A 27,274-nucleotide genomic window follows, 5' to 3' on the forward strand; every position below is an offset into this window, starting at 1 on the left:
AGTATATGAAAACAGAAAACGCCTTAGCTATGCCCCACAAAGAGCGAATCACAGGAAATTCCCACCCAATGTCCGGAAAGATAACAGTAGTCCTTCGGGTGAACATGTCTATGATAATAAACGCCATATGAATGCCATGTCGTAAAATGGTTGAGTAAAAAAAGAACAGAAAGGGAAAGAAATGTACATAATACAATGGTGGTAAAACAATAGGATGAAGAAGATACAAATGGACATCGAGCTCGTGTAGACGGTCATAAGACAAGATCGTAAGAATTGGAAATGTTGACAACTTTCCTAGGTCGAGTAGTTCGGGTTCGAGTGAAAGGTAGGAGGGAAAAACGGTCCCTGGGCCCAGGCATCCTGATGGAGATAAGGCAATAGGCCCGTCTTGCGCTCCGCCGCAGTTTTGCCGAGGGGCTGATAGTGCATGTGCTCAAATGGAATATTGCGCTGCTGTTGAAGAGAAGTCGACGGTGGCGGAATGAGAAGAGTGTTGACATTTCTAACAGGCCGGTACGGGGAGTTACGGTTTGCCAAGAAAAATGATGGAGACAGGTTGGTCTGGGGCGTATGAACCGAATAGGCTGACACTGCTGGCGAGACGGTGGCAGAAGAGACGCCAAACGGACTGTTGTGTTGCCTTGCGGGGTCTGGGAGTGCCAGTGACGAGTTGTACATGCCGCTGGTGACGGGAGGGACTCCGGTTGTAGGGGCCATCTGCGGAACCCAGTTGGTGGTGGTGTTGTAAATCGGTGGCATCGCTCGTCCGGTGGTCGAAGGGACCTGAGGCATCGAGGTCGGTACGCTCGGGTTGAAGGAATGAGAGAAAGGGGGGAAGTTGGGACGAGGAAGGCGAGAAACGGCTCCAGTCGATGCGCCCGCGGTGGGTGCGGAAGTTGGCGTCATCACTGGGGGCAAGGTCGACATTCCAGTCAGCGCGGACGACGGCGGAAGTGTCGATGAAGATGTAGGGTTGACGTTTGGCATTGCCATCTTCTTTGACGGGGTCTCTTCAACTGGCTCCTCGCGGGTTCGTTTCCGAGAAATCGGCGGAGGGATGTGGCTGCTGAGCTGGGGTCCATTGGGGTATGCAGGGGTGTTGGCTGGCATATTCCAGTTCGGAGCACGCAGAGAGTCCAGGGCAGGCGGGGATGGCAATTTCGAGCAAGGTGATGGTTGCTTCTGGGGCGACGGGCCGAGGTTGGGGGAGATGTGAAGCACCGGAGGAGTAGGTCCCAGCTCGTTCTTCTCGGGGACCAAAGGCGCATTGTGGAAGAAGTCGGCAAACAGACCAAGTTTAGCGTGCCACTGGCTCCATTCCTTCTCGGAAACAAAAAGGTTGTATCGGACGTTGCTAAGGAATTCAACTTCCATGATGTGGATTTCTTGCACGGAGATTCCGGATACTTCAGCCCAGGTCTTGTTGGTGTAGGTGTTGTCGTCCAAAACTATCAACCGGTCAGCTCAACGTTCCTGAGTGCCATTTGGAGAGATACTTCGAACACTAACATTTATTACCCAGCATAAGCGCAATGGTCATCAGCCGGTATTCGCTGCCCTTCTTTCCCCGCACGCCGGAGTTGAACTTCTTCAGGCGATAAATGAAAAGCAATGCCAGCAAGATGACGTTTTGGCTCACTTGCGTCGTGGAGAGGATGTTCGTCACCCATTTCTGGAAACCGGCGGAGGGGATTGCTTCGGGGACGAGAGAATAGACCGGGTTCAAGCGCTCTTCAATGGCCCTCAGCTTAGCAGTGCTTTCAAACCAAAAAAGACAAGTCATCTGTTCGATACGTTAAGAATACATGCCCGCACGCGATCAGAGAAGATGTTGCTCTTACCTGAGCGGCGAATTCGGTCAGACTTCCTTTGCTGTTGCTGATGGAGGGCGGAACCTTCAGATAGGAAGCCACCGAGGTCGATCCTTTTTTCTGGTTGTTGGGCTCGGAAGCCGGAGCATCGTGAATCGAAGGTTGGCTCTTGGTCTGAGCTACCGAGACTGAAGGTACCATGGAGTTCGAAGTGCTCATACGGGGGTATGCGGGTTGTTTTGCGTATGGGGGAAGTGTGATTCCATAGTTGGTCGAGGGGATGCTGTTGTAAGAAGCTACCCCGTTCATGTCGCTGGGAGGGGTTGGCAGACCGTCCCTCAGAGGCGCGGTCCAGCTGCGATCAGGGACCTCCGAAATGGCCTGCCGATGTGATTTCCTTGCACAGGTCGAACCCTCCGTCCGCGAGTAAAGAGGGATGGTGGGGGAGATCGGGTGGGGGGCAGAAGGAAATGGTTGCGAGGTGAGGACCGGGAGAGACATATGGCAGGATGTGAAAGAACTCCAGGAGCTATCCTTCCAAATGCGAGATCTAATTGTAGGGTCGATAAAATTGTCACTGAATTCCCATTGGATTCGATCACTCTGAAGGCGTAACTTGTGTACAATTCGAATATGACCACTCAAAGTTCTGTGTAGACGTCGCAATTCAATGTACCGGCCAGTATCTGCAACAAGAAACCGCCAAGTGAAAGAGCAAAAGGCTGTCCAGAGTGAAGTCGAAAGCACAGGGAAAGTCGATGTTCGACGGGGAGGCAGTTAATATCACAGGAGTTGAGGGAAGATTGCGGTAGGATAGCAACCACTGCAGATCCGGTGAATGTTGAACGTGCCTTGTCCGATGGAATGAAGGCACTAAAGGGGGTAGGAGCAACGAAATTAAAATGAAAGGCCAGAACCCAGGACGGGGCAATATCACATAATATTAAGTAGGTGGTAACGAAGTGAAGAATTGAAAGAAAGGAAGGAGAGAGTTTGGAAAGGTAGTAGGTAGGGCTTTGCAACTTCGCGGAGAAGTCGCAAGTAGATCCAGTTATAGAAGTTGAAAAAGGATATATCCAAGAATGGTAATGCGAGATGGAGGCCCAATAATAATGACGGAAATTCAGAAGGAATAAAAAAAGATGCTAATAGTCTAAGACCCTCCGGGAATCAAACCACATAAGAAGATTGAATTTAAAATTGAATAAGACGAGAAGAAAAAATGAAATCAAATAAAATAAATAAAATCGAGATTCTTGAATGAAAAAGAGTTAGGTGCAATAAAATAAAATAAAAAGGAAAAGGAAAAAAAAAAAAAGAAAAGAAAAAAAAAGAAAAAAAGGAAAGGGTAATGAAGGATGAGGTCAAGACATCATGCCTCATCCAGCAAATAACTAAAGCTCATACAACTCCGCTAGAAGAGCCAGGGTAGGTTAGTTCTTGTCCGGAGAAAATGCAGTGTCCATCCAGGATAGACAGAGTTTGACCCGGACGCAGGTCCAAAGGGTTGATCCTCCTTTCTGGACTCGTTTGGGTCGGTTCCGGTTTGGTCATCCAAGTTTGATTGTCTCATGCTTTGTCTTGGAGTAAATTGGGAAAATACCGGTTGATGTCAGAGCCACGGGGAGGAACAAGTGGATGCACGCTACGGAATAGTGGAAGGGTAACAACTATCTAACAAGGTCAGCAGCAAGAAAAAAAAAAGAAAAGCAAAAATAAAAAAGGACAAAGCCCTAGCTAGACCCGGCCCAGTAAAGAAACCTAGCTGCCGTTTAGCACGGGGGACGGTCAGTTCTACCGGTCGCGAGCCAATCAGACACTGCGATCCACGAAAAGGAAGGGGATTAGAGAAAGAGAGGAGAAAGAGAGGGGGAAAAGAAAGGCAGAAGAGCGAAAGAGAGGGGTGGAGCTCCGGTCGAACAAGGCCTCGCTCGCAGTGCTGATTGATTGAATGCAATCTACTGACTTCGTAAGGACCCATATCAGATCCAATAATAAGTCGGGTTTAGCGTCGCATTGCAACCGTCGCTGTGGTGTGCCACTGGACTTTTTTGTGGTGAATATTTCTTTCTGATGATTTAATATTTAATGGTTACTTATTATTTTTTTTAGAATTTTTCATTATGATTATGACTTAGGGTTTGCGTCGTGTGTAAAGACAGATGGAGAAAAGGAAGGGGAGGGTAATGGAAAAAGGAGAAAAAATAAATAGAAATAAAAATAACAAGAAAGAAAGAAAGAAAGAAAGAAAGAAAGAAATCAAAAAGTCCCAAAAAAAATCCAAAATTACCCGCGTAGGGAGGGCAACAAAAAGGAAAAAAAAAAAAAGGCAAAGGGGTCCATTGCTCAGCAGCCCCGGGAGGCACGGGAAAGAGAGAGAGGTGGATTGAAGGGGGGGTTTGTGCACTTTGTGTGTGGTTGTCTGGTTGATCGCCAATTCTAGTTCAAGCAGGCGGAAGGGCAAAGGAATGGGAAATTTGGGTACAATTGGCGCCTCTCTGCCGGACCGGATTTGGGCGCATGTAATGATCATAAAATCGCCCTCCGACTTACGAAATCCCGCTGACTATCAGCATCGGTAGGTACATACTTCCGGACTAGCGGTTGGCCGAGAACCTAACGCGCTCCAGTCCTAAGGGGAAAGAGGCGGGGGAAAGCATCGAAAGAGGAATGGAATCGTCACTGCAACCTGGTCATTGGTCGCGAAGGAGTACTCCAGTGTACCGGAGCAGAGTACATACGCTAACTGTGCACACCGTCTGGCATGGATGGTTAGGGAGAGAGTTTGGCCTTGAGGGTCAGGCCAAGTCCGACGAAAGTGGTACTTCTACTTTTGCCTCCGCGACGGGACCGACTGGAGTCGCGGCGGATGGCAAGGGAACGGGACTACGGTCGAAAAGGTATGGACCGCGTTGTCATGGAGAAGTGGGAAAAAAAAAATCAAATGAAAAGTTACTTTCGTACGAATACCGAGCAGTGCCAGGAGGTATGGAACCGCTCAGGATAGGCTGGGAGACATGGATGGGAACTTGAGTTGGCGGTTGGACAAACCAGGTAGGGGGGAGAGGGATTAGACCCAGAACAGACTAGTCACACCTCACTCTGTGGCAGCTCCGGCGTAAGTGTAATAAAAACATGGAGAGGATTATAATGTGTGATGGAAGGGAAGGTTTGGCCAATCGACTGCTGTGCAAGTGGAAGAGAATGAGGGGACCCCCCCCTAAAGCAGCATGGTGCTTATGTATGGACTGCGTACACACGGTGTATGTAATGTATGCTATGACCTGGGTTAGTCCGGTAGAGTCGGATAGATGGATCACGCAGGAAACAGATGGTAGGGGATGGATACTCCGTGAGAGAGAGAGAGAGAGAGACCCAGAAGATGGGGCGCAGAGAGCATGACGCGCCAATCATGATCCCAAGGAGCATGTCGAGAATGGATGACTCCAATCCAAATTGGCTGCATTCGACCAGAGACGGGCTATCGCGATAGTTCCAGGCGTACCATACCGTACGACTGCCGTGACCCAAGTGAGGCACGCTTCCCTGCGCAGAGAGTCCAAGGATATTCTCCCCTCGTACACGGTGGTAACGACAGCGTACCAACCCTCGCCCCCTTGTGACTCCGGCCAGTCGCACTGGAGGCACTCACAGGTGCTCCGTTCATGCCTAGGAATAATCCACCGTCGAGTCATGATTAGGTGGTTTTCGGCTGAGTCTTACCCACTTTCCCTCCCATCCATCCATCCCATCCCAACAGCCGCCGCTCTCGTCTGCGCCTTTCCAGGTTTCTTCTTTTTTGCCATTTTCTTTTTCTTTTTCTTTTGCCTTTTCACTTTTTGCCTCACGCCTACCAAAGTGGATGACTATGTACTCCGTACATGTTCTTCTCCTCTCCTCTCTTCTCCAGTTCTCCTCCGTAGTTACCGTCTTACTCCGCCCGGTCGTAATGTTCCGTGTTTAATCCGAACCATCAACTGATGGCTTACCGATTCTGTGCTATTCCACGGCGGGCGGACACTACCACCCCCAAGCTCGAGTTCAATTTAATACACTTATCATCCCGCCACTAGGTTACTCCTGGTGTTGATCCGGTTTCGAGATGATAGGACGCCGCTCGGTGCCAGTGCAAATGGGAAAAGCCCACTCGGCCAAAGGACCCATGATGGCGCAGGCCGATGCTGGCTGGATTGGGTTTTCATTACCTCCTGTCAGCTGCTCGTGTACGTCTGTCGATTACAGTAGGAGGTGGTATACGGAAATTACAGGGAATAAAAGGATTAAAACACAAAACAGTGTACCTTGGTTTGATATCACCCTTATTATTGCTGTTGTTTTCGGGTTGCGCAGCACTCCGCAGCGACCGAGTAACTAACTAGTGGAACTGGGAAGGTGGGAAGGAAAAAAACACCACTCGGGGGGAGGGGATTAATCCAAGACATAATCACCATCGGCATCTTCTACTTTCTAGGTCCCTCGCATGGGTAAGGGCGCTAAACACAACGTTGATATTCGCGTCAGGAATTAAAGGATTTCTCTATCGCAGGCTTCTAAGACAGAACAAACAGGGGAAACACCAAGACGAGGCAAAAAACAAATTGCTTTGTTAGTAAGACTTGCAACAGCATTATTATCATGTATCCCATACACACATACACATACATATAGACCATCAAACTGAGAGGCTATTCCGGAACTGGACACAAGAGTACGGAGTACGACGACTCCGTCTTCGGGGATGCCAGTGCTCCGGGGCTACGGTTCAAATCCAGTATGCCAGCTTATTATTGAGCACTGCGTCATCATTCACTCGCTTCAGGACAAGTTCAAAGGATCCAAGTGAGAGAGCGTCGCAGCCTGATCGTCAACGATAGTCACGGTACAAAGTATGTACCTCCTGCACATCCGGGATAGACACTACTAGAATAGAACAAGCCTCGTTGTTCGACCCTCGAAGTTGTTTAGCCTTGGTGAACTCTCTCCTCCGTACGGAGTACTTAGTGTTACTACTACTGCCTTCTGTACTCCGTAATCTCAAGGGTAGCTTAAGGCCCGTTTTAACTTTGCTACGGGCATCGAAATAGCGTAATCTCTTGATGATGCCCATCCATCGGACGACTTTCCTCTTCCTTGTATCTGTACGAGGAACTATGTACCTTAGACTCTTAGTCCACTGGCTTAGACGGGCATGCGGGTGTTGAACACGCTTAATTATTACTGCTACTATTAGCTAGGTTCTGGACTTTATCAATACTACCCCGTACCCAGGCAACTAGCCAACTAACAGGTTCAGGAGACAGAGCGTATCCAATTTTGATAGTTCAGCAGGCGAAGCCAGCCTCCGGTCAACATTTGATTATTGATTACCCGAATGGAGAATGTAGTACTTAGGCGAGGCCGATCAATTTGCCCAGAAAGACACATCAGTCCGATCTCTCATTCGTCCGACCATTGGATTTCAAGGGCGGCTAGCATTAATTTACCCCCCTGGAAATTGGAGCGCTTCGATGGAGTCGAGAGTCGAGACAAGATGCCAAAAAAAAAGTAATAATAATGAGGAAAAAAGAAAAGAATGAAAAAAAAAAGCCAACGTGTTCTACGGCGTACCACTCAGACTACATAGTACATACACATACTACTCCCGTACTAACCCTAGCAACGTGACGGTGACCTGACACTCTTTGCCTTTTCCCTTCTCTCCTTCGATGTTGTTGAAACCTTGTAACGGGCTAAAGGATTGAACCGCCCTTTGTCTCCTCGACCCGACCGACCTCAATTCAGATTACTTCGTACTATCATGATGAACCTAGTCGGCATGTGGATTCTGGATCTTTTGCCTCCTTGATTGGCAAGACCAGCGTGATGCATAACAAAATCCTCTCATCACGAAACGCTGCTTCATCGGGCGATATCCGCCCCGGTTGATTGGCATCAATGCGGAACCTAACCCACATTCATGGCTCTTTTTCGGAATTCTTTTTCTTTCTTTTTCTTCGAATTTAATTTCTTCCCCCTCTGCCTTTAGGCCCTTTACAGAGTATGAATGATATCAAATTGGTTCACCTAATAATGACAGCTGAATTCATCTCCGTTTGATGGGGCCGGACTGGGATCGTACCAGGTTAAAGCCGCAATTATAACCGACGATTCGAGAAATATCGACCGATGATCAATCGTTAAGTCTACTTCGTATCTCTCTTTGGCTGCACTTGAACCGCTGGGACGTTGTCACATTTTTCCACGACGGGATGATTCATACCAATCTTGTGATGCCTGCAGCACCATGCCAACATTCAACCCGCCGGGCAGAAGGGAAAAAAAAAAAAAAAGAGAAAAAGCAAAAGCAAAAAAAAATCCAAACCTGACCATAACTGGCAATTCAGCGCCGATAGACGGATCATGAACAACCGCTGGGTCTTTACCGTACGGAGTAGTCGTTTTTAGAACCTACGGAGTACGAAAATAGGACTTTTCCGTAGGGATCTACTACTTGGTAGTCTTCAATGTCGGTCGTTCTTTTTTTTTATTCCTCTTCTAGGTTCCTTCTTCAACCTTCTTTCAATCGAATCGGCTACCTCCGTAATCCCCGTCACTAACCTAAGAGCAGCAGGTCCCAACGCAAAGTGCGTCAATTACTTGGCACTTTTTATCTTCGCACCCCATAGTAGTTTTTACGGTCTACGTCCGATCAATCATCGATGTTGAAGCCTGTGGAAACCAGAGAGATTCGGGCAAATGAGCAGCGTCGCTCTTTTCCTTACCGACTCTACCTACTGGAGTACTGGGTAAGGGTAATTGGGTCGGTTCTGGGCCACACCGCACAAGGTGTAACAAATAGACAAGGGCAGGCATCTTGCGTTTCTTTTCTAATTTGGCGTTCCAGAAGTCCAGAAGGATGCGTTGCAAATGCTCGGACTCAGAGTGGAGCGCGTGTGCCACTTCCCATCTGAGGAATAGGCATCATCAATAATAATAATAATCCTACGACGGAGTATCATCGTCATCGGCATCGTCCAGATTATTTTCTCAAACTGCGCGAACCCTAAGTGGCCCATTTGCGAGCCAACAACCGGGGGGGCTGAAGGAATCCTTGGGTCGTTTGTCATCCGAGCACTCGGGCGCAGCGGCGGACACACAGGCGATGCGAGACGAACAATGGTACCAGTTACGCGGCGATTGAGCAGGCAGGACTTTTTTTTATTCTATTTATTTCATTTTTCGGATTTGCTACGGGCTGGGTCTTCTCTTGAGGCACGAAAAGCCTAACGGAGGCGGCATCTTTGAGCCTTTCCATTCTTCCCGTTCAATCGTGGAATCTCTCCGTGCTGCCGAACTACACAGCACACTTCCTGATTGTACAAGTATATACTTTTCTGCAACACTTTCTATTTCATTATACTTTGTTCTATTCTTGTAGTTGAACACTCGGTAGCTTTACGGTGTACACTTTTCTTCTTTGGAACTGGGTAGACTTTTGAGTTGTATCCAGTCGACCTTCTTTGAGAGATCTACACTCTACAGCCACCAATATTGACACTGACCCGAGTACCGCCAGAATCTCGGGTCTATCGGAGACAAGATCAGAAACAATTGAGGGTAAGGCGGGAACGTCTACGGGGTATCATGAGGGTTTTCCGGGTGCCAGAATAATCCAGTTTTATTTTCAGTTAAAAATAAAGGGCCGAGCAGACGGAATTGACGCTTGGATCGAACTGCGATTGCCACAGACCAGTTTAGTTCTTGTTAATCATATCCCTGGTTGAGGAGGCACGACCGAGGCCTCAGAGGCTCAGATCCATTTTGGTCACCGCCACTCAGTCGCTGGGATTAGTTGAACAATTTAATCCATGATGCAGCTAATTCAGATTGTTATTGAGTTTCCAATCTTCCAGGATAACTGGGGGTTATGATCATGAGAATCAGTCGGACTGGGTCTGATTCATGACTAACTCGTCCACCGTCGACTTTTAGTTTTCGGTTCTCAATTACACCAGATCATGATGGATGATGATGATGATGATGATTACTATCTGCATCCTGACCAAACCCGTAATTCCGTATGATTCAACCGGCAAACATCCTCGATGCTGATCCAAATCCTCCCATCCCACTTCCATGCCGTTCCCAGCTATCCACCGTCCACCGTCAACCCCCATGCAGGGACTCAACAGACGAATACCATCCATCCTGGGCCACTGACCAGTGCGCCCGCTGGAAAGATAATCCCGCTTGGCGGCGTTCCTCATCATCGTCATTCACCCTTTCCGGCGCCCTCCTGCATCTGACACAGGCACTTTTCCTGATTATGAAATCCATCCGAGGCTGCTGAGATTACGGGATTTGGTTTTCTTTTTTGGTTTTTAGACAAGACATGATATTATTTTCTCTCCGCCCGTGGAAGAGGTGGATATTGCTCCCCCCGGTCTGGCGTTTAGACTCTGGACTCTTGACTCGCAGTCTCAAGACTCAAGTCTCACTCGCCGCCGTCCCCATTGGACAAGTGGATTCTATCGGCATCTCACCGTGTGTTGTTCCTGTGCTGGATTCCGCGGTGTTTGGGGATCCAATTCTGTGCGAGGAGAGTAGATCAACATCAAAGTTCGTCAATCAGGGTTGATTATCAAGTCTCACGTTGAGATTGCACAACCTGGACTCCCCCCCCCCTCCATCCCCATCGATATCTCCGAGGTCCCTCTTGTTTTCGTTTTCGTTTTCCTTGTTGTTTACCGAGGGAGAATCCCTTTCTGATCCCAGTTACGGTATTTTTTCCTACATCTCCACGAATTTGCAACTCCCCTAGTACAGTAGCCTACTGTGTACTTTCCCTGGGTATCATTCATCTTACCGGATGGGCCAATGAAGCCCGCTTGTCTCATGGCTCACTGCATAACGGGCAGAAACCTTCGACCAGATGGGAAGTGATACTCGGAGAATTTTCCTATCATGAAGCCAATATGAATGTGGTGTTTTACCCTGCGCGTGGGTTGTCATCCCCAGCTCATCGCCGACCTGCATTGGTAGTTATTGCATTTGCAGCATCTACAAATGATCGCATCACCGGACTGAAGGGGGTTGCTCACCTTTACTCATTATATCTTCATTTCATGGTCATGAAAAGAGAAAAGAAAAGAAAACATCACACCATATGCAAGGACCAACGCTTTTGACTTTTTGTTTTGTTTACTTTTCTTTACTTTGCTTTGCTTTTTCTTCCCCTTCTTCTTTCCTTCCTAGGGATGATGACACTTCTTTTACCCCAACATTTCATAACGGATAGTCGGATAGTTTGTCTGTCCTTCCCACCTTGCTGCCGTTCCAGGCTCCTTGCATTTTTTTTTCTTTTTCTTTTGTTCTTCTACATTTTTTTTCTCTTTCAACAACGTTCTAATCCTTGCGGCTCGGTATGCTTCCTAAGCAACCGTCCAGCTTGCTAACAATTGAACAAACACAGCCTTGTAAGAAAGAGTGAGAAGAGGGAGCGGATTGATACGTCACACTCTTTCGTGCTAGGGTCGATCGTGCGAGACTTGTACTGCAGGTTAAACATCGACCAAAAGCATGGGCGGAAGCAGGCCTGTGTGTCCGAGCATCGTTCAAAGTTTTCCTCTTCTCGTCTTTCTTCTTTGCCTTGCTAACATTGGTGACCGATAAGGGTAAGTAGGCAACCCTTGTGTACAGTACATCGTGTATGTGACTCGCCAGGTCTTGGAATCGAGGAGACACGACTGATTATCGTTGCCTCCCTTGAGGGCGGTTAGGAGGAAGAATCGGTCGATTTGGTTTCAATGGACGAGGAGTTGATTGCCCAGTCTCCTTCCCCCGGCAGTCGTTATTTTAACGACGGATCAATGACGATAATGATTCAAACATTTCAATTGTGACTGTGGGGAACGGAAGGGAGTACAGTAGTCTCAGAAGTTGATTCGAAAATTTGAAAACAAGAAAAAGTAAAACTAACAAGCCTACGGTTCCCGAGACGGCATCATGGGAGGCTATCGTCAGATGTAATGATGATGATGATGCCGAACAGGAAAGTCAACAACCTAAGTGTAAGCCGAGGAACGGCATCGGCGGGTAGCCTCGACCCAATGAATCCTCTCATAGGAAGCACAGGATGGGAATAGGCTGCGTCTTGCTAGCCCAACTCCTCCATACAGGACAATCCACATACTCCTATCATCCTGCCTTCTGGACTCTCGGCCATCAAGGTTGAGTTAGCCAGGAGGCCGTAGCCCAGGGCGATCGACCTGGCGATATTATTATTTATTGCAGGCCAGCCAACCAAACTCCACTGGCTTGGAATCCATGCACAAAAGCTGGAGCCTAAACGCATACGTCGGCACGATGCTTGGACCTGGACCTTGGAGTATTCACTAGGTAACTATGACCTTACTGTAGGTTAAGTGTCGGTGATATGATTGAGCATGGGTTAGACTTAGTACAAAGTAACTATGTATCTGTACGGGAGTACGAAGGAAGGGGTTATTTTCAGATATCGATAGTTATCTCCGACAATTCACCTCGGGGGTCACTGATGCCCCGTGCTTGCTCTTTTTTTTAATTTCGATGGATTGATGACTGATCTATTTGATTTATTCGCGCTGTTCCAACTTCCAAGCGACCGTTCCTTTCGCAGGGTGAAACCGTTCCCCGCCCGGCTGGGATGATTTTGCGATGTTCGTTATATTAATTAACATGTTTGGTTTGGAAATTACGATGATATTTCAGAGTTCAGAGTTCAGAGAGAGTGGGAATGAAATTATCGCGGTAAAAAACAACTAGTTAACCTGTCAAATCCACAGTCACATCTTGTTCTGTACAGTGTACATGTACACAGTACTCCGTCCGTACCTCAGGTCCAGACCCGAGACAAATCAGCTGAGCCATTCTGGCCACGCAGATTTACTACATTCTGGAAAGCCCTTACGAATCCTGTCTCACCTGGAAACCAATTGCCCAGGGCGATGGATCGACGCGGTTGAATCGGAAATAGAAGCTCTGGATCCTCCATTCAGCAAACACTCCGGAGTAAGTTCAACATCGCAGCGGTAATAATAATAGAAGTACGGGGTTCCATCTCTCTCAGGGGAGTGGATTACAGTTGTGGATAGTTAATAACATTGGTTGCAACATCGCACGGAGTACGCGGACGTCCAGACCTTTTATTGTACTGGTAAGTCGCCAGGAGGTAGGCGATCCAGTCCAGTCACCTGGATCCATCAATTCTGTACGTGATGGGCGCTACTACCTTATGCGTGGACATACATACACGGTGTATACTGCAGGTACACTCCCGACAAGGCCAAACTGTAAGTATCCCCGCCGTACTCTGTACATCGGATGTAGTCAACCGTCCAGGGTGCAAACGTCGTCGTCGTTGTCGTCACTTGTGTATTTTCTTTTTTTTTTTTTTAAATTCGGTTTTGGCTTTGCCAGAGAGTCCGTGGATCGTCCTAATCCAACACCGTCAGGTTGTCAACACGTACCCTGTCAAGGGGGGCTGGGCTCCTTAGAATCTCCTTAGTAATGGATGGAATAAGGAATTTCCCATTCCTCTCTCACACTCTCTCTTGCTTGCTTGCTTGCGCTCGCTCCTTCCCCTCAATAAGGTCTAATAATGTCTATCACCGCCACTTCGGACGACAATCTAGATTTCGTCCCGAATTGTGGACAGGGCATGGGGGCAGAAGTCCACGGAGCCCGGTCGTTTCCGCCACAGACTTGGAGAATGGAGATGCCTTGATGTGCCCCCCCCTAAGCAGGATCACCGACTCATTTTCTTTTTCCTAATCGTGGACACCGACCTGCCGACCCATGGAGACAAGCCAACGGGCTATGGAAAAAAGAGGGGGTGGTCAGCTCCGTCCAAGGGGGAAGAAATGGATTGTGGATATGTCGGTGATGACAATGGACGGGCGGCGTCGGGGGGCCTCAAAAAGATAGCAATCTCTCCTCCCTCCTGCGGCGTTCATCTCCGGCTGGCAATTACGGTTACGATTTAATATTCTCAAGGTACAGCGAAGCGAGCGAGAGTGGGTTCGTCATTCAACGAATAATTTATCATAAACGATGCGGGCGTTTAGGTCATGTTTACTTTTTTTTTTTTTTTTTTTCTTCGCGCTGTTCTAGTCTGTCTCCTCTCCTCTCATTCAGCGCCAAATCTAATATGGCCGGAATTCTACCGGAATTGCCATTCTAAATCGCAAGAGGCTGCGATCCGATCCCCTCCCTGGTGAACCTGACCTCTTGACCTCCTCACCTGGTTAAAGGGGGGATGGTGGAATCAGGAACTATTGCTAATTACTAAAACCCCCCTAATCATGCCGGGCCAGGGATCCAAGCGAAGCTACTCGGGACTATATCCAGTACTTGTCTTCCCTGGTCGGTATTCCTTAAAAGCAAGTTGAGAAACAGAAGGAAAGAAAATCCTGCAATAGCCTCGAGATGTTAAGGAACTTCAGACGAGGCCAGCAACCGCCAAGTAGCTTCGAGTCGTATGCATCTTGTCATCATCATTATCAACACCACGACTATCATGCTCTCGCTCTCCTTAAGCCCTGTACCTTCGCCACATTCTGTTAGGAACCAGAAACGAGATCACATTTTCCAGTCACACGCATGAATGCTTGTAGTTTGCAGGGCCTGTCTCATAAACCCTCCCTGGTGTGATTTGGCGGCGCGTAGACCCCTAGCAAGCCGTCGTCCTCGAGCCATTTGGGTTCAAGACAGCAGGCCAACGCCAGCAAATCCGGAACTTTACTCTGCAGCTTCTCCCAAGACCAGTCACCAGGGTCTGTGTGCCTGTCTCCATTAATGTTTTCTCTCAGTGTCAAGCCCCGCGACCAAGAGACGAAGACGCGCGGGGGAAGATTTCAATATAGCCTGATTGGGATTAGCGCGGACGGTCGAGGGAAGTTGTCCCAAAGCGGTCCTCAATCATCCATGATCCATCTACCTGGCTTTCTTTTCTTTGCTTCTTCTTCATCGTGCTCTTTGACGCTTTCGTATCGACCCCTTCGTACTTTGGTCTCTGCCACGCCCGAGGCTTGGTGGCGGCCCTGCTATTGCAGAATGACTTGCCTTGTGATAGATGCTGCCGCGCCCATTACAAATACCTTTTTTGGGCGGTTGTGTAGCATCTATCATGCATATCCAACCATGGATATTGGAGACAATATAATGTTGGGGCTATTGAGCGCTTCATTCATCATTGAAATCCTATTTTTCCTGCATCTTCCTGCTTTCCAATACTACCTATCTACCGTCCAACGGTGACCACCTTCTTCTGGCCAACCATCTGCCCGATGCCAATAACTCGATTTGATGATCAATCATTGTTAATTTGGCGTCTTTAGCAAACGAAAAACTAACCGAAAACAGGCCATCCGGTTCTGGCTGAAATCATACCTAGAGATCGCCTACCCTACCTGCAAGCCACATATTTATCTTTCTTCATGTACAGTATGTGCAACACAAAGGAAGCAAGAACCCTTCCCGTGAAAGATCATCAGCCTCGTCTCCATTCCAGCCTATACATAGTATATAGGTCGAATTCTTGGACGGGCCAAGCAGTCGCACAAGGGAACGAAGAAGAGACAGCAAAACAAAAACAAAGCATATGCATTGCCCGGGATCACGATGTCCTTGATCTAATCTTTCGGTCTTTCAACCATCAGCACAACAACGAAAACGCATGCACTTCGGTATCACCGATTCCATGGTACGCTGACAACGGCGGATAATGAGTCGTTTACCGTCCTACAGTCTTCAAACACAGATCAGCCGTCTCCGTTTACAATATGTCCAGGATGGACAATCGAGATTGACGGTCGTGTCCACAACCGCTAGGCAGACAAGCAGACCTTTGTTTATCTGCGTCCCGAATTTTTTTACGCCCAGGGAAGTGATACAGAAAGGCGACGTTGATGCTTCTGTGTGTATGTGTGTGTGTGGGGGAAACTGTTTCTTTTTCTCACTTTTCTAACCTCGTTTATCCTCCCGTTCGGATAATGGTTGGTCACCCATCAAAAGTACGTCACGCCATCTCATTGCGCAGTTCCGCCCGGAGTCTGGTCACACAAAGAGGCCAAGCGTGGTTGGATCTTAAAAAGCGACTGCAGCCACTAGCTCCTAGGGGTTTCAAGATCTCTCACACTGTCGTCCATTGACATCAAGACTTGCATGGCATCGCAAAATCGAGTCCATGGAGCGGAGGGACAATATGGCAAATGCTGTGGTGAACCGTCGCTTTTCGACAAATGTGCCCGTTGTCCGACGAGTCATCGGTGGCGGCTGCACGGTCGGCTGGAATCGGCTGACTTTCTTTATCATGCTGTGGCTTTCCTGTAAGCTCGGGGTACTCGGCATTGGATCGGCGATGTGAAAGAGGAGAAGGGCATACGGAGTGTCACCTTACACTGAACTTTTCCCCTAAACGCTCCACCATCCAGCCAGGATCAGGTCAAGTTAGGTCATGATCAGGCCGGAGGAGGCGAGTCCAAGCCAGACCGAAATGAAAGCCGACTGTTGCTCGGATGGTCAGGTAGGACCGGTACTTTTGCACAAGAGGGCGAATGCAGACCTTCTCTTTGACTACTGTACACTACGGTGCATCCGGGTCTAGGCTGAGACGCAGCAGCAGGAAGAATTCCAACCGTCCCGCCTGTTTTACGTGGACCGACTTGACTATATGTAAGCCACCACAGGGTACGGGGGTGAAGCGGAGTACTGTACACAAGGTAGGTCGGCAGGTAAAGCAAAGCTAGGGAAGCCTTGAGATTCGGACGGCTTGGGTACAGGGAATACGGGGGTAACGACTGAGGATCGCAAACCCGATGCATTAATATACATTCACATCCTACCCACTGTACATACGGTCCTACCTACCTACCTACCTGGTTTAGATATCAAAGCTGCCCATCGCTGTAGGTGTACGTACAAACAGTAACATGCACCCATCCTGTGCAATATTATTGCACCGGAGCTGCATCCTAAACGTCCGCTTCGGACTATGTCATGTAGGGCGTGTACATAAACCTGTTTGGATGTGTTGATCGAGAATTGGTTTATTGTTTGTATGGGCGACAATTGAAGCCACAAAAGGTTGTTTTTGTCTGGTGTCGATCTGTCAGTGATCGGGTAGGCGTCAATATTGATGCTGATAGGAGTAGATTCATGGGCTATTTGCCCATAATGTGAACCTTGCAGATAGTTTTATGACATTTATACTCTGTACACAAGATATCATCGGTCTTCTGCATTGTGCACCTACTGTACTTTTTTCTTCTTCCTGTCCGACACGCAAACCACGTGCCTATGTACCAAACACAAATACATCGAAAATGAAGTAAGGATGCGCAAGAAAGTAAAAAGAAAGTGGGAGATAAGTGATATATCGAGTTATGCCAACACCGATTGACTTGTGCGCATAAAGTCCAGCGCCGGGGAACTAAGAAAGCAAGCAAGCAAGCAAGCCACTTGGGCAAACAAGATTGCATCTGCGCAATCTCAATAGTCCTGTGCACTGTACATATGTATATACAATACTCGGCGTATAGTGACTTAAGGCTGAAAGCTCTGCTGGAGACTAGAAGTTCTGGATATTTGGCGAGTCCTGTATATGTAGTTAATGTCTATCTCTATCTCAATCTCTATCTTTGCATCTTTCTCTGTGGGAGGGGTCTAACTACTTACTTTTGATATATGGGTTATTTTGCTTGGGCAGGTATGATTCCCGTGTGTACAGTATGTACATCGTAGAGAGCGGATGTGATTGATCAGATCAGATCAGATTATTCCCAGGTTGTAGTCAGTAGCCAGTGATAGTTGGTTATCTTTTAAAGCGGGATAGTGTTTTGTTTTGGATTTAGAATGGACACTTCTAATGTGTGACTACTTGGAGGATGATGGAAGTATTCTTTAAGTGCTGGTTATATTGTACAGTAAGTGGGTAGCTTGTAGGCTGTATCGCGATAGAATTGGAATATCATGGCATGTCTGTATAGGTTTATTTGAGTCAGATATGTGTTGCAAAAGACGCTACATTGGTCTCTGGATGCTCTGTGCTGTTTGTCTAGAACTGCGGTAGAAGATGTCCCAGGCGTGGTATATATGTGCTGTTTGCTATGTTAATATATATAGAATTGTTGATCGATGGGCGGTATTCCATCTACTATGGAATGTCTCTTGCTGGCTTGCATGCGTTCTAGGATTAAACCCAAGTCCAAGTCCAAGTTATTGGGAGATTCTGCCTTAGGGGTTATTTGTAGGTTATCAGGGATATTACTCTGTCGTGAGTATACGAGGGAACGTGAGGTAGATGAACTTTGACAATTAGACAGTTGGATTCGGTAGGAGAGGAGGTTGATTTTTGGATTGTCTTGTATTATTTTATCTTTTCACTTGTTGCAAAGAGACAACGCTGTAGTGTATATCTGAAGTTGATGATATTCACTCATAGAGGGGAGGGGTCATTGTACATAGATAGGAGGGGTCATTGTAGCTTCCACACCCACCTTCCACCTGTGTCAACCTCCTCTCTACACATCAACCCTCCATCAAGAACCACCACAACACCTCCAAAATGGCAGCATACATCTCCCTCGCCGCAGTCCAAGTCATCTTAGACTCCGTCGTATCAGACCCTATACCCGGAAACGAAGTCAAAGCATTATCAAACACCCTTCTCCATCTCTACTTCCTCGTCACAGACGGCTGGATCATCACTCCTGAGCGTCATGGCCTAGACTCCGTCATCCTCCGCATTCGCCACTATCAACGACGTTACCCAGATGACCTCACCCCAATACATCATACAGTGGCCCTAGCTGGACCGACTACGGGCGACAACACAAAAGCATCTCTGAAGCAGCTCGAACAAGCCCTCGACTTATCGAATCCTGACCCGGACTCTGGGCGATGCTGGGCTCTCTTGTTTCGTGGTCTGGAGCTTCGGTTTTACGAATATCATCGATCTCGTCCGGTGGGCGAGAGGCTTGCTCCGTGGGCTTTGAAATCGCAGTCTTTGGGAGACTCGTATCATGTGAGGAATGATAGCGTTGTCGTTGAGGAGATGTTGCAGCATATGACTCAGCATTCGATGCCCGATCCTGGGTAGACTGGACTTGTGAGTAGGGAGCTTGCGTGGATGGCTCAGGGACTGGGGAGGGACTTCGAAGGGTTTGAACTGTCTATGATTGGGATGGTTTTTCTATGACCGGCTATCGACAGGGTGGTTCTTTTCTGTTGTCGGCTGTCTGGGTGGAGCAGTCTATTGCCACCGTCCGTTTATTTTCCTAGATTCAAAAAATAGAATGGAAAATTGAAGTCGAAATACAGGTGGAGGGGATATTACCGACAAGCTGGTAGTTTGAGGAATCATTAGAGAATATTACGTTGATGACTATGTGCTACTGATCGTGGCAAGTATGTTTGGTATAGATTTCTCGTAGAATCTTTCACTGTACGCTGTAACCAACCGTGAAATGCCAACTGCAAGTATACAGATAGGGGAGAGGTTTCTAAACGGGGCTTAGGATATAATCATCATAATAGTATAGAGTCTATAAATAAACAAAACTGGGGTCATTTCAGGCCTAGATTTGCCAATATAAACCTTCAGTGATGGCGATACTGGTGGCTAGGTGTGATTGTTCTGTATGCTATAGTGCCTATCTTGGGAGCTTACAAGCAATATCTAGTATCCTAAGCGAGGATTCCTGGGTCGTAGCGAGATATGTCTGTTGGACGAAGCGAGATTATACACCAGTTGATAGAGTATAGACTGTTCCATTTAATAAGGACTCTCTCTTCCCCCGCCAGAAGAAGAAAGTCCTCACTCTGAAAATTAGTAATTGAGGGAGTGTCGGATTCATAAACATTGAATAAAATTGTGTTTAACTAGATCTAGCCCGCCAGTTCCATCCGGATCTACTGTGCATACCATGCACCTATTCAGGTAGTGAACGCTACGGAGTCCACAAGCATCGAACAAGATCCACAGAGCAAAAATGGCAGGGATAAAGGCTCACCCCTAAACCACTAGACAAAGATCAGGCCACGGGGGAGAAGGGGAAGAGAAAAGACCCCAGAATCTGGGTAATCGCATAACCCCATCTACACCGGTCCAAGCGTATGCAGTTGTAGTCCCCTAGCAACCGGGGCATTTTGGAGGGGATCAAATGGAGCTGTGAGGAAAGCAACAGCGGAGTGGAGCTGATGGGTTTCCCCGGATTCGCCTCGTGCCATTGAATGACTGGGATCGAACAACAGACATGGGCGATGGAGAAGAAAAAGAAAAGGAAAAGGTCTAGATGCGGGTGAAGCCGGCGAGAATCTCGGGAGGGACCGTAGGGCAGACTCGATGACTCAGCGAGAGATTCTCGTCGAGGGGAGTTGAGGGAATAAATTAGAGTATGAAGGGGAATTTAGGCATTGAGGGAGTTGTTTTCGTGTTTATGGATTATTGGAGAGAAATCACAGGGTGCGTACATAGTGATAGTGATATCATGGAATTCAAACTACAAAGAATGACTAAAACGATCCGGTCCCCACTTGGCATTATCTGCGCTGATGGAAGAGTCATCGTTATTATTTAGTTAAATTGTTAAATGGTTAAATCTCCCCTCACCGTTCGTCTCCATCCTGCGCTTAATCTTCCTGTCTGAGGAATTTTCCCTTCCCCTCACAGACTGCTTAGCGTCTCCTCATTCTCCAAATTCCTCCAGCGTAAACCCTTCTTCCTTCTACACAGTACGGAGTAGTGGTGACTCCACCGGTGGAAAACTCGGACCCAAGAGGAGCTGCGAACACACCGATTCGCCCAAAACAGCTTAACTGCCATCCTCCCTTCGCTATCGTCATCTCCATTTTTTTTTTTTCTCTCCGGCACCAAACAATCAGAATTATCTCCGTCGTCAATTGACCGAACTCCCCTTTTGTTGGTCAATTTGACTCACGTCTCTTTTTTTTTCTCCCTTTCTTTTTTTTTTCTCCCTCCGTTAACCCTCAGACCCTCTCCCCTCCGACACATCAACCGACAATGGTTGGAAGTACGCTGGCCATCCGCTCCAAGATGGTATCCCCATCGACCATGCAGTTGTCGTCGCTGTCGCGCAGGTCGCTCTCGACGCGACCCATTCTTCGATCCGCTCTCCCCGTGAGATCTGGCGGTCTCGCCCGTCAGTCTCGTCGCACCTACGCCGACGCCGCTCCCACTCCCCAGCCCAAGAAGAAGGGCTTCCGGTTTCTGCGATGGACCTGGCGTCTGACCTGGCTCACCGGTATCGCCTTGACCGGTACTCTGGCCTACAGCATCTACGAGCTGCGTCACCCCATCGAGCAGATCGAGCCCGACCCGTCGAAGAAGACCCTGGTTATTCTGGGTAGGTCCTGATCGCGTTTGCTTTCTTCTGGCGGCCTTGCCTGCTTCTGCGTGTGATCGCGGAATTGGTCGTGGCGTCATTCGTGACATCCCTACTAACAACCTGTCCTTGCTTCAATTTAGGTACTGGATGGGGTTCCGTGTCTCTGCTCAAGAAGCTCGACACTGAGAACTACAATGTCGTCGTCGTCTCCCCCCGAAATTACTTCCTGTTCACTCCCCTGCTGCCCTCGTGTACCACCGGTCTGATCGAGCACCGCTCCATCATGGAGCCCATCCGCAACATCCTGCGCCAGAAGCAGGCTCACGTGAAGTTCTACGAAGCCGAGGCCACTAAGATCGACTACGAGAAGCGCGTCGTCTACATCAGCGACGACTCCGAGATCAAGGGTGAAATCTCCCACACTGAGGTGCCCTTCGACATGCTGGTCGTTGGTGTCGGTGCTGAGAACGCCACCTTCGGTATGAATCACTATTTTACTTCGTATATGACGTAATTCGCGACTAACCACAACGACTGTAGGTATCAAGGGTGTTAAGGAGAACTCCTGCTTCCTGAAGGAGGTCGGTGACGCTCAGAAGATCCGTAAGCGCATCATGGACTGCGTTGAGACCGCCATGTTCAAGGACCAGACCGAGGAGGAGGTCAAGCGACTGCTGCACATGGTGGTTGTTGGCGGTGGCCCTACCGGTGTGGAATTCGCCGGTGAGCTGCAGGACTTCTTCGAGGAAGATCTGAAGAAGTGGATCCCCGACATCCAGAAGCACTTCCATGTGACCCTGGTCGAGGCCCTCCCCAACGTGCTGCCCATGTTCTCCAAGCAGCTCATTGACTACACCGAGTCGACCTTCAAGGAGGAGGCCATCTCCATCCGCGCCAAGACCATGGTCAAGAACGTCACCGACAAGTACATCCAGGCCGAGGTCACCAAGCCCGACGGCTCCAAGGAGATGGAGACCATTCCCTACGGTCTGCTGGTCTGGGCCACCGGTAACGCGGTCCGCAACGTGGTTCGCGACCTCATGAACCAGCTGCCCGCCCAGAAGAACTCGCGTCGCGGTCTCGCCGTCAACGAATACCTGGTCGTCAACGGTACCGAGAACGTGTGGGCCGTCGGTGACTGCGCCATCACCAACTACGCGCCCACCGCCCAGGTGGCCAGTCAGGAGGGTGCTTTCCTGGCCCGTCTTTTCAACACCATGGCCAAGACCGAGGCCGTTGAGCAGGAGCTGAAGCGCTTGTCCGAGGCCCAGGCTGAGGCCAAGGGCGACGAGCGCAACGAGGTCTTCGACGAGATCCGGGAGCGTCAGCGCCAGCTGCGGAGAACCAAGCAGATCGGTCCCTTCCAGTACTCGCACCAGGGAAGTCTCGCCTACATCGGAAAGGAGCGTGCAGTTGCAGACATCAGCTGGCTGAGCGGCAACATCGCAAGTGGCGGTACCATGACCTACCTCTTCTGGCGCAGTGCTTATCTGAGCATGTGCTTCAGCAGTAAGTTTCCTTTTCTAGCCATTATCTATGAAGAATTGTTCTAACAGCTCTCTCTCTCTCTCTCAGCTCGCAACCGTGTTCTGGTCGCCAACGACTGGATCAAGGCCAAGCTCTTCGGCCGTGACGTCTCTCGGGAGTAAAGAAACGATTCCCAATATTGGATAGAATGCGGAACCCTTGTACCACCACCAGCAAGATATGCGATGCGATGCCTATGAATATTCGGAGCGAGAGCTTTTCTTTTTTCTGTTGTATTTCTCATTACTACCTCGAACCTTGAACCTACTTCTACTTGACGCCGTTTACATGACTACTACTTACTACCTTTACCTACCTTACCAACTCTCCATCCTTTTGACTTCTTTTCTTTTTTTGTCTTTTCCTGTTCTGTTCTATATCCATCGAGACGGGTATTCTTCCCTCTGATTGATTGATCTGATTTCATTATCTTGCTACTTGGTGATTCGGTCCTCCGTCTCCTTCATCCACTGCTGGCCTCAACAGACAAAAATGTTTGAATCCCTTGAGAGACAACAAAAAGCGTGCATTGCTTACCCCCTTGGTTTTGAAGACTCTGTTACTCTCTGTCTTTCTCTATCCCCCTTCCTCTCTCTCTTTGTATCTGTTACTCATCACTTTGTTCTCTTTTTGTGTGTATCTCTGTGTATGGATTAGATAGACCTGGTTTTTCCTTTCTTTTTCTTTTGTTGTTTCCTCTATTACTTGATCCTGTTGTTAGACTTCTTCGTTGCGTTAGATTCGGTCTTTTCTGGTTTCTGGGAAGGCCTTAATCATTCTGTTCCTTTTTTTTCCCTTCTATATCTTTTACATCGGCCTTCCGTCTTAGTACTATTTATTACGAACGATTCTTGTCACTTTGTGTTTTAGTATGCGTTTCTGTCTGTTTATCCTGGATTCGTGTCTAATATCTCTCCTCTCTCCTCTCTCCTATCGAACTTCGTGATTCTTGTTTTCTGGCAATATAACATCCAACGAACATCCTATTGAGTCACGATCTAATGATTAAGCGTACCTGAGATGGGAGATGAAGGGACAACAGAAAAAAAAACAGTGGTAAAGCACTCGCTGTGCTTGTGAGAGTGGATAATGATAACGACAACGCCTAATCCTGATCTTCTTGAACTATGAACAATTCCCCTACAGTGGGTATGATATTTGGTATACACGAGAGAGGATTGAGGGAGAGACTGGAGGAAGAAAGAAGGGAGGGGAATGACAGACGGTTGCCACATGGAGACGAGAATGGGTAAGAAGAGAAGAAGAAGAATGAGAGGGAGAGAGAAGGAGTATAAGTATATGTATGTAGTGTTGTAGATGGAAGGTAGAAAAGATATTGTTAACAGACACGAAGGAGGACAGTTCTTGAACGACTTAGAACAGATTCCATCCTCGGTTCCTCGATTCCTTCGTGGCCAACGGACGATCCGTTCGTCGGTGCTTGTTGCGTCCATCCAGCTGTCGGATACTTTCGATCTTCTCCAGGGCTAATTCAAGTAGCTCCTTCTTCTTGATCACGTCGAGATGTTTGCGGATGCGCGGGTCTTCGCGCGCGAACCGTTCCACTTCGGCGTCGGAGAGGTGTCGACCGAGGCGCATGTCGAGTTCGCGGGGGAAGTTGTAGTAGAATTCGGAGAGGAGCTCGACGTTGAGGAAGAGCACGGCGGTCGACGTGAGCTTGTCGGCTACGACGTCGAGGAAGACCTCGGGACAGAAGTACTTGTTCTTCTTGGAGGCGCACTGCTTGGAGCGGATGGCGAGGAGACGCATCTTGAGGAGGTCGGCGCGGTCTCGGAGGAAGACGCTCTCGCGGGCTTTGGAGGATTAATTAGCTTAGATAGATCAGAGGAAGGAAGTGAGGGGGGTAATACCGGTAGCTAGGAGGGCGGCACTGAATCCACCGGCACCAGCAGTGCTGGCAACGTCGCCTTCTAGTAGAATTTCGCCTTTGCGAACCTTGTCCACGAATGCCATGACATCTTTGAGCTTTCTCTTACCAACGCTGTCTTCAACACGTCGCATAGCGCTCTCACAGGCTCGAAGCTCGTCCTTCAACACTTTGCTGACATTTTCTCGGCCCTTGATCCACTCCGGGTCTTCGACTTCGATCTCAAATTTGTAGGGTTTGATGCAATTCTCGACTTGATCACTAGTGCTGAAAAATCGGTCGTTCAAGATGCTGTTGCAAGCATCCACAATCTGTTTTTGAGCATAAGGGTGGGAGGCGAAAGTAGAGTTGGCCAGTAACCGGTCAACGTGGGTTTGGATTGCATTAGCGACGACCGTCGTAGCGAGTCTTCCGATACCCAGTTTTGTCAAGGAAGAGGTTGAACCGTCAAGCTTACGGCGCCAATACTGCGAATCCAGGTCCGCCTTTGGGAGGTCACTGAGAGGGTCCAGCTCGGGCAGCACAGGAGCCAAATCGTCAATGGGTTTGTTCCAGTATCGCTGGGCCAAGATGTCCATGACCCGCTGGTCCAATTCGTTCTTCAGCATTTCGCGAACTTGAGGCCGGCCGAAATTTTCGGCGAACGCTTTAAATGAGTGCTTGAAGCTATCCAGGCTTTCGGCCAGATATGACTCGGCGCTCAAGGGACGGTCGTTGTACTGCACCTTGAATTCGTAGGTCGCTTCTTCGAGTTCCTGGCTGATGGCATCCCTAGTACCTGCTAGGCTCGATGCCATAGTCTGCTCAAGAACATGCATGAGTTTGTTGCGCAGAGTCGTCACACCGATCGATAGATCCGATTGGGAGCCGAACTCCTGAGGGTGGGCCGAGAAGTAGGCATTCTCGTTCTTCAGGATCGCACTCGTGATGTTGCCACTTCCCCTCGAGAACAAAGCCGTAGTTTGAGGAATGCGACAGACCACGCCCACGTATCCTAGGCGCAGTGGGTACTTTTTATCCGAAAGAATGTTGACGCCGCGGTCTGGGTCAACAAGATCCATCTTGGTAATGACACCGATTGTCCGCTCGCCGCGGGGATCTACCCGTCGGCTTGCTCGCAGAGCCGTCGAGTTGGCAAGGTCCACATCGGCGGCAGAGATAGCCAGAATGACGTTGGGGGCCTGAATGTACTTGTCGCAGAGGTCGGAGATCTTCTGCTTCAACTCCGGCGGCTGGTCTTGTCCGGCTACTTGGATGTAACCGGGAAGGTCGATAAGAGAGAGGTCAGGTACGTTGGGCGAGTAAATAGAGAGTTGAATAGGGTCGTCGGTGACGCAGTCCCTCTCTGGGACAGCGAGATTCAGATCGGTCAAGGTGCGTTGGATTTGAGAGAAGTCGGTGATTTTGCCCAGTCCGAGGGCCGGGAATTCACCGTATTCGGCCTGTGCGTTCGGGGTGTTGATCAAGGTAAGCTCGATGGGTCGACGGGTGACCATGTTCGAGCCCTTCGGTAGGAATTCATGGCCCACAATGGCCTCCAGAACAGAGCTTTTACCAGAGGACTGCGAGCCAATGACCACGATCGAGGGCAGCGTAAGCGTGTTAGACTGTCCAACCGACGACAGGATATTCCGGATCTCGATCATTTTCCGAGTAAGAAGCATCATCTGGTCATCCTCGGCAACTTCCCTGTTGGACCGGACGTCTTCCTCGTCCGCATCATATCCAAACGCAGTTCCGGTCGCAGCTCCAGCGGCAGCACCGACACCGCCCCTGCTTTCATGGGGAGGCTTGCCGCCACCACCGCCTCCTGAAGAACCCCCGTTGCCGGACTGTGAATCCTCATCCATACGAAGGAGCTTCTGTAGCCATTCCGGGAGCTCCACATCATCCTTTGTCTTCTGCCAGCCTCTTTGTGTCTGTTCAGCCATGCCTTGGATTCCCACGAAAAAAGTCGAAGCCGTATCACTCGCCGTTTCCCCCGCCCGCTTCAAGACGTCAATAGCGTAATTCCCCGCCTCTGTAACACACAATCAACCTCATATTAGCTCAACTCAAGCTGTAGGGAACACTCAATCAATACTTACGCGTAGCCTGGTACTGAAAATAGGCCAACCCAGCAACCATAGCCCCTCCAAACATAGCCGGCACCCGGGCCAACTTCAGGGCCAGTTTAGGGAGGATGCGGGCAAACGAGATGGTCCGCACCGCAGGGACATTGTGAATGTGGTTGGCGCCAACAGGCCAGGCTCGTCCGCGAAGGGCGGCACCTCCGTTGGATCGCAAGAGGCCGCCAGTCCTGGCACCGGCGTTGTGAAGATGGCGGGCCAAAAGACCCGTCCGCAGGAGCGGAACCAGACGGTGGGAGAGGATTCTCCCGCTCATGGTTCGAGAAATGTCATGCACCGCAAATCAATCAGGGAGAGGGGAGCGGTCATCTCCCGGGCCGGTCAGCCACGAGGATATCTCTCTTGTTGGTTTGATTTAGGGGGTAGTAGATGAAGGTGTGGGAAGATCAATGCCTGACGAAAGAAAAGGCGGAGAGAAATGGCATGTCATCAATGCATGCCTCAGGCATAAAGATCCCGTGACCTGCGCGAATGGCCGCGACGCCGCCCGTAGAGAGTCGGTGTGAGTCACGTGTGGTCAGATGGCGACATTGTCGCGACGAAGAAGACATG

The 27,274-nt window shown here is 49.0% G+C and overlaps 4 protein-coding genes across 4 annotated transcripts; 2 read left to right on the forward strand and 2 right to left on the reverse strand.

Moving 5' to 3' along the window:
• Nucleotides 1–297: 297 nt before the first annotated feature.
• Nucleotides 298–2,315, reverse strand: LDX57_003823 (putative mucin; the record flags this gene model as incomplete). Its single annotated transcript, XM_046085477.1, has 3 exons — nucleotides 298–1,451; nucleotides 1,513–1,786; nucleotides 1,845–2,315. The coding sequence occupies 3 exons, from the start codon at nucleotides 2,313–2,315 to the stop codon at nucleotides 298–300; spliced, it is 1,899 nt and encodes a 632-aa protein (XP_045941440.1).
• A 16,081-nt stretch (nucleotides 2,316–18,396) lies between these two features.
• On the forward strand, nucleotides 18,397–18,930 carry LDX57_003824 (uncharacterized protein; the record flags this gene model as incomplete). The annotated part of the gene is made up of 1 exon (XM_046085478.1): nucleotides 18,397–18,930. The coding sequence occupies one exon, from the start codon at nucleotides 18,397–18,399 to the stop codon at nucleotides 18,928–18,930; it is 534 nt and encodes a 177-aa protein (XP_045941441.1).
• Nucleotides 18,931–20,853: 1,923 nt separating this feature from the next.
• On the forward strand, nucleotides 20,854–22,827 carry NDE1_2 (alternative NADH-dehydrogenase; the record flags this gene model as incomplete). Its single annotated transcript, XM_046085479.1, has 4 exons — nucleotides 20,854–21,196; nucleotides 21,319–21,657; nucleotides 21,719–22,687; nucleotides 22,754–22,827. The coding sequence occupies 4 exons, from the start codon at nucleotides 20,854–20,856 to the stop codon at nucleotides 22,825–22,827; spliced, it is 1,725 nt and encodes a 574-aa protein (XP_045941442.1).
• A 1,252-nt stretch (nucleotides 22,828–24,079) lies between these two features.
• On the reverse strand, nucleotides 24,080–26,978 carry msp1 (dynamin-related GTPase MGM1; the record flags this gene model as incomplete). Its single annotated transcript, XM_046085480.1, has 3 exons — nucleotides 24,080–24,519; nucleotides 24,577–26,613; nucleotides 26,681–26,978. 3 exons carry the CDS (start codon nucleotides 26,976–26,978, stop codon nucleotides 24,080–24,082), a joined length of 2,775 nt encoding a protein of 924 aa, XP_045941443.1.
• Nucleotides 26,979–27,274: the final 296 nt, after the last annotated feature.

The sequence above is a fragment of the Aspergillus melleus genome (genome assembly GCF_016097325.1).
Source record: "Aspergillus melleus strain CBS 546.65 chromosome Unknown contig2, whole genome shotgun sequence".
Lineage (NCBI taxonomy): Eukaryota > Fungi > Ascomycota > Eurotiomycetes > Eurotiales > Aspergillaceae > Aspergillus > Aspergillus melleus.